Below are 11,379 nucleotides of genomic sequence, written 5' to 3'. Positions count from 1 at the left end.
TGATGTTCTGAACATTCATGTCAACGTTTTAACTTATTAAATCTTAGCTGTTCACATTAACATTTGGGATATTTATTTTGTCACAAATATCTTTTTCTCTATGTACAAACAGGAAAGCAAGCACACAGATAAAAGGCTGGAGGCTGAACTTGAGCTTTACGTTGTTATGTAGTGTCCATGTCCAGTGGTGTGTAGAGTTTGGCAGCAATGGCAAGGACACCTACCTGCAGTCGTCCCCTCCAGCACTGACCACGTATCTGTCTCCACTTGTGAATCGAATATTAGTTAAGTGAGCAGAATGACCTAAAAATCGTTTATGTTTTGCCTGAAAAAAACCCAAACAACAGAATGAGAAAGTCTAAATATTCTGTACCCTCCTAAATCAAACAAGGCATGCATGTTTTTATCTACCTTTTCATTGCATCACAGATTTGTAATATTTGAAAGTTATATAGGTTATCAAATGTGAAAGATCTCCTGAAAAAGAACTACTATTTAGCTGCAATGTAGATTAAATTGTCAGGCAATAAGAGAGCACTTGCAAATTGGGAACAAAGCTCAAGCTAACACAACAATATGAAATACATCTTGTCACATGATTAACTTCTACGTTTTGTGTAAAATTCCTCACACTGAAAAAAAAAATATTTACCCTGTGCAGTCTCAAATCTTGAAAATTAACAGTGAAAACAAATAAAAAAACATTATAAATATGAATTATAAAAAACAGTGAAACAATTTAACAGTGTTGGTGAAAAATCTGTAAACTCTTCATCCATAAAAATACACAGATGGGACTAAAATCACCAGCTATCTTCCTCATTTGTCAAATGGATCAGAGGTGGAAATTACTAAGGGCTTTGAGATTTTCAGTAGGCAGGCATTATGCTACAGCAGACTGGCAGACAATAGCAAGACCTACAAGAGGTTACAGCAAGAGCTCGTGCAGAAAATGGTAGGGAAACTCTGAGGTGGAGCATGTGTATGAGACTATAGAGCTAATGCTACACAGAGTATAAAGCTACAAATTTAGAGAGAAAATATTTCCATCATATGTCTTCTAGAGAAATAACCAAGGTCCTAATACCAACAGTACTTGTTGTTATAACCATGAAAAAACAAGTTCTTACAAATTTTTCAGGACATGGAAAGTCAAACAGTTTGACCATGCCAAAATCATCGCCTGTTACAAGATTGATTCCCGAGTGAGAGACACAAGCACAGTTCACATCAGCTTTTTCAGCATGCCTGGACCAGATTCCAATTACTTCATCCCCTAGAACACTGAAACAGAAGAGCAAGAAATTCTTTTGAAAACCACTGCAAAAACAAGAGTCAGGAAATAGAAAGCAGATCTCATATTGTAACTGGTTCTATAAAAATGCAATGTTTTCATTTTATTCTCACACATGCACATCTTATATAGCTTTTATTCTGTAATTAATTTTTGCATCATTCCATAATTGCTTCTGAAACTGATTCAGTGATGTAATTCCCAAAATATTGTGGCCCATGGCAATGTGAGAGAACCAGAGGTGAAATCAATAATACGTCTATTGTCCAGTGAGGCATTTGCAAAAAAAAAGAAAAACAAAAAAGGATAAAGAAAGGACAATTAGAGAGAGAACATCATAGCATAAGCCTTAGATCAATAAGCTTCAGATTTTGGAAAACAAAAAATTTTATATTCTCTATTGCATATAACTATGTTCTGTTGATTCTTTAATATTTTGGTATCAATCTAAAGAAAAGTATCTCTGAGTCCAGTGAAGATTCTTCATTATAATCAGAGAGAGAAAAACTGTCCTAAACAGAAAACACTATTATTTTTAGATTTCAGAAAAGTTCCTTCACAAAGCCTTGTAAAAAGGCTCTTACTCAGCTCTGCTTACAATGTATATGCTTACAATGTATAAGCATACTCCCACGAATGCACAGACACAAGAAGTTTGTCATTTGTTAATAGGTGAATGATTTGGGAATTTTTCTGTGATTCTTTCCCCCCCCAATTCAGGGCACAGTACACTACATGCAGAAAGGCATGGTTTACATCAGACATACTGAATTGGGTCAGAAAATACCAGTTTCTTGGTTTTGTCTCAAAAAGGTGACAAAAATCGATTACCCAAACAAAAAACAGAAATCTATCAAAATGAGCCTTGCAGAGCCCTCTAAAAGCTTACAGTTTTAGTTGTGTACTGCAGCAAATAGGCAGGATTATTATTGTTTAAAGTGGTTCATATGTGGAAAAGTTTCAAGTATTTATTCTCAATTTTTGTCTGAGGGTGATAATTAGAGGACAGTAATTGAAAGCAGGCAACAGAGACTGAAATAAGGCACAGAAAGCCAGATCTGCATAGAATAGAAAACAAATTATTTAACTGTGAAATAAGAATAAAATATTATTATATTCATATTATACTTTTATTTATATATACATTTTTATCTAATTTATACATAAATTATACATTTATGTGTGTATATATTATACTTCATGTAATATCTTGAAAGAAATATAATAACTTTAAGGTATTTAAAAGTACTTTTGTATGCCTTTTAATATGCAAATGTTAATAGCAACTTATACAGATACCATTAGTGTAGTACTGTAAATAAACTTGAATTACCCCAGTCATGTATTGGGTTACCATGTTTTGATATATTTTAATTGTCCCTGTACTCTCATCACTATTTTGAAGAATAGTGCACTATTCCAGATAATTTGCAGAGTGCAGTGAAACAAATACTGAGGCTGCTAGAGTTGTATCAAAGGAGCTAGAGATACCCAGTGAGTACAAGGACACACGTGAGAGATCAGTTTTATCAGATTCCTCAGGGGTCAAGCAGCTCCCCTCTGCTGAGGGGTCTGCTCTGTACTGCCTTTTGCTGTGCTGCACTTAGGGGAGCTGCTGCCAGAGCAGATGGGTGTGTTAAAAGAAAATACCTGACTGAAGGGATCAAACAGCTGTAAATATGTGAACCATTTACCTTGTCCAAGTAGCCCATGTTATTCTGTCAATCACAGCCTGGTCCACAAGCTGCTTTCCTGAAGGCACTTCATACACTTGCCTTTTGTAAGACCCCGTAGAGACCTTTGAGGTGACCACAGAGAATTTACAATACATTAGCTTGTTTCAAAAGATGAAAGTATAATTCCAGAGGGCTTTGGAAAGCATTTGTGTGACAGTTACCTCCTAAAGTAACTTAGCTATGAAGAAAACTTAGTCAATGAGTTGAAAATACTCAAAAAATCTACACAAGCATAAAGCAATAGTGAGAAAGCATAAGAAATCTTAACATTTAAATGTCAAATTAATAAAAAGTAACTGAAACAACTCACATTCTGCACATAAGTGTGTTAGTGTGTGGGTATACACAAATAAGGCAAAATAAATTCCTATCTTGAAAACTGACACGAAGGTGCTCCTCTTAGGCTGTAACTGTTGATTTGATGATAAGAGAAGCTTATTTCTCCACTCAGATGCAAATAAAATACAGAAAGCATATTATACATACTTTTTATTTTAAGAAATGTCTTAAGCCCTCCTATAGTTGGAAGTTGCAACACCATAATTTTGGTGCTGCTCCACAAAGATAAGCACTAAAAAGACATGTAATACCTTCGTGCTGGTCAGGGAGATGAAGAATTCATAGATCCCCAGGCCCTGCAGAATGACAGACTGTACTCCCTCCTCCTTTAAGACAGCCCATCATCATCAGAGGTAGAAAGGCAGAGACACATCACAGGGGGTTTGAAATCTGTCTCTCATTTCTTTGCTTATTTTCTGTATTTAATCTCCAGGAAAACTATTCAAAACTAAAGGCATCCACTTAGCACTACAGCAAAGTAAGTCTAGTGACAGCAACAAACTCCAACACTTAGTTACAAAAGTTAAAAGTCGTCAAAGGAGAATACTTGCAGAGTATCTGTCATGAGCATGTTTTCCATTCAGTACCTTGAACAATTAATGACTGATACCTGGAGATAAGAGCTATCAGCAGAGAAGTCCATCTGGATTACAAAACTTGGGATATCTTTGCAATAGCTGATTCGATTTAGTGTCGGGCCCAAAGTCAGATCATAAAAATCCACTGCATTCTCACTGGAACCAACTGCTAGGTAACGAGAGTCTGGGCTAAACCTGAACAGATAAAAGGGTGTCATGAACACAGGTTGGCACTTACAACAGATTATAATATTTGAGAAGTACAGGTAAATTTGCATTTCAAGTATCTGCTATCCAGAACTAGAGGGAAGCAGAGTATTTAGTCTGCTAAGCAAAATAACTTTTGAAATTAAATTTTCAGGGAATGCACATCCAGCAGAAGGTGGCAATAACTTTGGTACAGATTACACATAAAAGTGAACTGGGAACATCTCTTGAATAACTCTGTTCATTATCTGATTTCATGACCATCTCATGCTCTAACAACTTGTGACAGACCCCTGATGACTCTGACTCCCTGATGCTATACTTACAAGGTTTAAAACTAGAAAACTGAAGTGCTGTAACCGAAGAAAAGTCAGAACTTCTAGATGAAATGTGCTGAATAAAAAAATGTAAAGCAAACCTTTTGTTTGCCCAATGTATCTTTGCACACTGGTTTCTTTCCTCCAGTTTTCCTTTCTAGTGTTGAAACTCAGTAGCTTCCTGAGCTGAACAAATTCCTCACTGCCCCTTCTCTGTTACTGGGGAAGTTTTACTTCAGTTCTCTCTGAAACATACCTTGGGACAGCTTTCCAATTCCAGCAACCCCCTAACTCCTAGCAGAGCTCTCCTGCAAGGTCTCTGTTTGCTTATATTTCTCTCTCATTCCACTTTGCTCTCCAAAACTTTCCTTAGCTGATCATGACCAATTTATCTCACAGAAGGAACGGTCTGTTCCTCCGCTCAGGAAACAGAAGCGAAATTTTACTCCTAACTCCTTTCTAACAAACACAACAAAGAGCAAACTGACAGACTGGCATTTCCATTATCTCTCACAACCCAGTCTTCACTTCTAAGCTTCTGATCTCACTTTACCTCCTACGAATCCCTTTCCTCGAGCGTGTCGACCACACCACATGCTCGGTGCTGTCACTGGCAAAGCTGCTGAGGGCACTCGCTCCCACTGTCCCTGCTGCCACCAAGATGTCAAACAGCACCGGTCCCCACACCAGCCCCCGAGGAACACCACTTGTCACTGGTGTCCACACCACCAGTTGTTTTGGCTGATGCCATCTTCATGTACCACCTCCTCCTTTTTTATTCCTGGTATCGGAGTAATCACACAAATTCCACAATTTACTCGTTGATTCTAGCCCTCTAAAATATCATTGCAATGCTCCTCAGAACACTGAATTGTATTTTTAAAAACCAAAATATTAGAGATTTCTAGCATACTACAACAGAAAAGGCATTATATTTTCTGACCTGATATCTTGGATTGCTGATCTTCTGTCCCTTTTTTTCCCCCAAATTTTTAGAGAGGTCACAAGCAGGATAATAAATTCTCCATTTTTCATGCCAATAGCTACCATATCACCTTCTGGGCTGTAACAAACAGTACGAGCTGCATGTCCTAAGCTGACTTTGTTCAGCATCTTCTGTGAAGAAATAAAAACCCAGAATAGTAACTGTTACTATTTGTCCATATTTTAAAGGCATCTTATGCTAATAGTCTGTAAACAGGCTAACAACACCAGATGGATTATCTTCAGAATACAATAAAAAACAAATTTCAAGTCTGCAACACCATCAAAAGGCTATTTTTTTTACCTAAACAAGTGTTCTCCAATACCTACTTTTTCAGCAATATCCCAGAGTCTTACTGTGCCATCTTCTGCAGCAGAAAGGAAAAAATCTCTGGACGGATGCGTTGCCAGGCCCCAGATTGGTCCATCCATATGACCATTAATTAGAATGTTACATGCTGCATTTTTCTCTCCAACTTCAATTATTTCAGCATTTCGTGTCCCGACGAGAATTTTCCCCTTGAACAATAGTGAAATTATCTCTGATAAAATATATTAACCTCTCACGATGAACAGTAATTAAAATATAATCTAGAGCTGTAGTTCTGTCAAGGAAGTTTGCTTAAGTCAAGTTATTAAATAATCAAAGAAAACTTATTTTTTAAACTCCTCTGATTTATTAAAGTACAAAGCTCTGTAGAAATCATGATGCTAGTTGAGTTACTGCTTGTCATTTGATATTTGATATCTAAAGTGTGGAAAGAAAATGGAAAAGAAATCTTTAATTAGTCTTTAATAAAAATATATAGGGAGTATTATCCCAACAAAGAGTGAGATCCCACAAAGTAGATGTTTTTCTGCCACAATATCAGTTGCAGTTCTAGCTTAGCCTTTAATTTCAAATACTAACTACAAGAGAAAGCAGAACTAATTTATTTGGTATTAGAGATCAACCCAAAAATGATAAGCTTTATTTTACAGACAGGCAGCTTTCTTTACCTTGCCTCTACAAACAGAGCGAACACAGTCTGTGATTTGTCCCGTCTCTAGTCTGAAGGCACGACATCGTTTCAGCTCCTGATCCCATAGCTTAACTGCTCCTCCTTCCTTTGAACTATGAAGACATCAGGAAGAACCATGAGCATAACAGCTGGCACAAAAAGGACAATTAACGGAGGAAAGAACTACATTATTTAATGTAATGTACTGCAAATGAGACATTTGAGTATATTTTAAATTGTTAAAGATTCAATTTGACTGAACAGTTGATGTTAACATGCTGAGCCTCACAGCCAAGTAAGACACACCTGATTCCAAGTCCTCACTGTTCTACTTTACAGAACAAGTTGAAAGATGGGTACTGCTAAGATTAGTCTGAATGAGTAGTTTTGAGGGAATTTGTCTAGTCAAAAGAACAGTTAAGTGTGCAAACTGACACCTTAATAATCAGACAGGAGGAGGTTTTCAAATTATAGTTGAGAGAAACAGAAAAGGTATGTGTTTTATTTCTGTGAAATAAATGACTGAAGATTTTCACTTTTGTGAAAACTTTATTATTTTCACTGCTGTAAAATAAACTACACAGATACAGCAGAAAAAACACACAATAGGTATTAATTATGAAAACACTAAGTATTTCCCTCCCACTTGCAAAAAACCCTGGTATTACAGTACAGAACACATTCAAATAAAAAGTTTCTAAAAAGAAGACAATGTTTACTGAAACAGTGATAAATTGGGCATCTATAGTTGAGCTGGGACATGTCTTATCTGTCTTCAATCTCCCCTAACAAAAATACAGTGTTCCACAATATCGAGCTGCTTGTGTTACAGCTTTGATTACTGAATGATCCCTGACAAAGAACTTCAGAATGTTTGATCACAATTACTGATCTTGTACTACTGTTATTATTATTATTAAAAGAACTACAATAGATTATAAATTGATACTCCTTGCAATAGTATATTCTTTGTTTCCCACAAGCACTGTTTTGACATATGATTGATCATTATACTCAGCAAGAAGATTTTACCAAAACAGGCTGGTGAACTAAGGCAGAAAAAAGCATGTAATCTTCCTAAATGAAAACTTGTTTTGCATACTGTCAATACTTCATTTTCCCACAGGAGATGAATTCTGGGTTCTTATTTTTATTCATTACTATTTGTTTCATGTTAAATACTAATTATCAAGAGCCTCTGAAGCTTAGCAGTACAGAGAACATCCTCCAAATAAAATCACAACAATGTTTATAAATAGCGGAAGGAAATATTTCAAGCACAGAAATAAGTAAGTTTTCAGTTGGGTCTGAAAAGATAAGTGGCCTGTGTCCTGCAAAATGGGGCACTATCATGTCATCAGATTGTAGACTGTATTACAGCTGAAGCATTTTTTTATCATTAGGAAGGCACCAAAAAAAATTAAAATGGTTGAGGAGGTATTTTGCTTGCAACCCCAGAAACAAAGGACCTTGCTGTACCTTAGATTTGAGAGAAGACAGCTTGCCTCTGCCATCATAACTAAGAAGATCTTTCCTTTGAAAGACATCATACTGCTATAAAATGTATCATTCATGTATTTAATCACAACTGTGCAAATTACTTTGGTTAACAACCTCAGTACATCTTCCATGAAAGAAGTAACCAACAAGGACTAGGTAACTTATAAGTGCTTAAAGCTAAATGGGTGTTGGAGCTAGATAATCTATAAGGCCCCTTCCAACCCTAACCATTCAATGATTCTAAATTTCAGGCTAAATGCTTTCTCTTATAATCCACGGGAAAAAGAGCTAGTTGAAGTTCACATGGGGTTATCTGCACTTTGGAGGTGGTGGCTGCTCTTTTTCTTAACACCTATCAGGAATCTGAAAGGGACTACTCTTCTACCTTTAATGCCTCAACTAGTGTTGATAGGATGAATCCAAACCATTTTTAAAGAGTACATGTGCATGCAGAAAACAAAGAAAATAGAACACTCACGGCCTTTCTTTGCCTCCTGTAACAATCAAACCATCCCTCAGTGTGGTATACATTGTGAAAACAGGTCCATTGTGAGCTTTGGCCACAATTCGTATCAACACATGGTCTTTCCAAACACAAACATCTCCACTGATAGTACCTGTAAATGTCAAGTTATTCTGAAAAGGGGAAAAATATACTCATCATCTGATTCTGAGTAAGGTAAGAAGAAACACATTCAGAAATAAAGATCATCACCATTTGCATTTAGGCTAAACTGCTTTTATTTGCTGCTGGAGAAGAGGAAACTGTGGAAGAGGCATTAAGGACCTCTAGGGACAAAACAATGAGTTACTATATTCCTTCTTGATGTCTGAAAGATGCTTTCTTGTAGCTTGAAGAAAATCATTGCATTTCTTTTTGCAAGAAGAAATGCAACGACTTAAGCTTCAGCCAAAGGGTTATCTGTGCTTTCAGCCTATCAGGTGTGCAAAAAAGTAGAGTACCACAGTAAGTACTGACATTCTGCACAAGCAGGCAATTTGGACCCCTTGCTATGTATGTTACGCTTGCAGTAATTTTTGTGGTTAAGTGAAGAGACTCACAGGATTACAGTAACCTGTTCTTTACTTCTGCTTCCTGCTCTTGAAAAGTAATAAAAATAAATGTAATCACCTCTGAAATTTAAGGGCAATTTAGTAGGATTCCAACAGAAACTGGTTATTGAGCAAAACTAACTTAGTAACTTACATGAATCCTCAAATTCAGTATCATGTGTAGTACCACCATGTTTTAAGAGTATCATGTACACGTGTGGCACAAACACTTTCCTTGACTGAAGTGGGTTGATGCTCAACGGCCTTTTTTTTAAGGGTGTGTGGCTCTAATAAAGTAAAAGAGGACTGGAAATGAAGTTGAGAGCAGATCCTCGCATCATGCTCACTAACTGTTGGGCTTTTCCAACTTCTGTTTAGGGACAGCTAAACTAGCTCCTTCTGAGACAAAAACAACATGAGCACTCCCAGAACTGCTCCCTACAGCAGTATGGAGAACACACCAGGTTTGGCTTTATTCAGTTTGCAAAGCATTTCACAAAACCCCTGCAAGCTCTGCATCCTCAAACCTCATACCAAACTTCAGGCCATTCAGCATACAGCCTGATTCTCACACTAAGAATCTGTCTCTTCATAAGAAAGTTTACAGAGGTTTCCCAAACCACTGACTAATGGCTGGGCTGGGCATCAATAAATTATCATTTGGAAAAAATCCTGTTTCTTTGTCAGACCTTCATCTGAATCAGGCAGATATCACTGTGGAAAAAAGATAGTGTGGCAGAAAAAGGAAACCACAGGCCAGTTAGAGTTTCAAAAATCAAAACTTACGGTGTAAATTCAGTCTGGACCAACCAGGCAGATGTTCAAACAGGACAGAAATGCAGGCAATCAAAGCAAAGCACCACTTCACAAAAGATAGCTGTGGCTTTCTGCCCAGCTGAAGAGATGAGTACTGCTCATGCAGAGCAGCTCTGGAAACAGCAGTGAGTGGAACTTAGCAACAAGGCCTGCACATGTCCAAAAACCCCCAAAGCAAAAGAAACCCCTACTGCAGTCGTCTAACAGTGTCCAACATTAATGAATGCCCAGGACAACACTGCTCTCTGATCACCCATGAGCAGATTGCAAAACAATCACCTCTGTGTGGGCATAAAATTAGCCTCATTTCTACTGTTTGGTTCCTGCAGTCTAGATTCAGTTTTGTTTTACCTGGATTACATAACAAGCAGTGTGTTATCCGTTCAAAGCATCTATGTTTGTTTCTCCAGAAACATACAAACCCACAGTCTTTTCTGTTCTAAAGACAGCTAGTACTAGTTCTAACTAGCAGATAACTAATAGGAATGCTAAACTGAGTTTAATAAAACAACTGATATACTCATTAGCAGGTTATAAAAGTCTCTCTGAACTGAATAAAGGCAGAAGGGTAAAAAGATGTTTGTTTTTATGCATTTTCAGATGGTTTGTTGAGGTACGTACCGCTCCAAAAGCTACAGAAAGCATGGTCTGCATGCGGGCATCTTCTATGGAGCTCAGCAGCCCTTTTTTACTGAGGAGAGCTCTTCCAGCCAGTGTCCAGAACCTTACATGTTTAACTCCCACAGAAACAAACTGTGTATCTGAATCTGGCCTGAATTCTGCGACAAATATACGCTGGTTATGACCAGCTCGGCTGGCAATTTTGGCACCTGGCAGAAAGAAAATGGACATTTTGAATTTGCTGAGAAAAATACACATTTCTGATTAAAAAATGTTAACGTAATTTTGACCCATATGAAGATTCCTCAGTCGGGATCCTTAGCTGTTATTCTGAACGTGTATCAACCCTTAAAATGAGCACAGGCATGTTCTGACCACACATCTTTCATCCTACCTAAGATTACATAAATACACATGTGACATTGCATCCATCCCCACAGGATCTATCACACAAGCTGTGAAAGATCACTTTTTATTAACTCAATAGCTGATCTTTAAAATTCTGAGAGTTACTAGTTGATCAACAGCAAACCCCAAAGAGAGAGGAAGTAAACCTCAAAGACTAGAGAACCAGGTCCATAATCTGGGCATGGCTTTGTCAGGCAGAAGGGAGATGAGGAAAGGAGCTCACCAAATCTCTTTAGCCTAAATCTTGAATACAGATCAAAGCTGATCTGAAAACACAGCTTAAGACACCAATTATATAAAATGCACAGAGGATCTGTCCTGGCACCACATTTCTGCAATTTGCAGCTTTTGGGAGTAATTTTAGGAGTATGACAACCTAGTCAGTAATCAGACTTTAGAGAAGAATGAAGTAATAATAATAATAATAATAATAATGACAATTAAAAAAAAAAAGAAAACCGTACATTATTCTAACTGGAAATCAGGGAGCTAACTTGATCTTTACCCAATAGTTTCAAAGGACAT

General features: G+C 37.2%; 1 protein-coding gene across 6 annotated transcripts in view; it reads right to left on the bottom strand.

The window, feature by feature from the left end:
• EML5 (EMAP like 5) overlaps nt 1-11,379 on the bottom strand; it is a 111,404-nt gene that overhangs the window by 8,226 nt on the left and 91,799 nt on the right. For 5 of the 6 annotated variants that reach the window (XM_039551893.1, XM_039551896.1, XM_039551895.1 and 2 more), the window contains 9 exons: nt 10,447-10,655; nt 8,435-8,592; nt 6,455-6,569; nt 5,786-5,974; nt 5,415-5,587; nt 3,980-4,142; nt 2,989-3,092; nt 1,131-1,284; nt 225-325 (listed from right to left, as the gene is read on the bottom strand). In XM_039551893.1, coding sequence (XP_039407827.1) covers nt 225-325; nt 1,131-1,284; nt 2,989-3,092; nt 3,980-4,142; nt 5,415-5,587; nt 5,786-5,974; nt 6,455-6,569; nt 8,435-8,592; nt 10,447-10,655 — 1,366 coding nt within the window. The remainder of the gene's footprint in view (nt 1-224; nt 326-1,130; nt 1,285-2,988; nt 3,093-3,979; nt 4,143-5,414; nt 5,588-5,785; nt 5,975-6,454; nt 6,570-8,434; nt 8,593-10,446; nt 10,656-11,379) is intronic. The other variant, XM_039551894.1, reaches the window with a different exon arrangement.

Source organism: Corvus cornix, chromosome 5 (genome assembly GCF_000738735.6).
Source record: "Corvus cornix cornix isolate S_Up_H32 chromosome 5, ASM73873v5, whole genome shotgun sequence".
NCBI lineage: Eukaryota > Metazoa > Chordata > Aves > Passeriformes > Corvidae > Corvus > Corvus cornix.
Note: the sequence above shows the minus strand (reverse complement) of the source record. Positions and strands in the feature narration are given on the sequence as shown.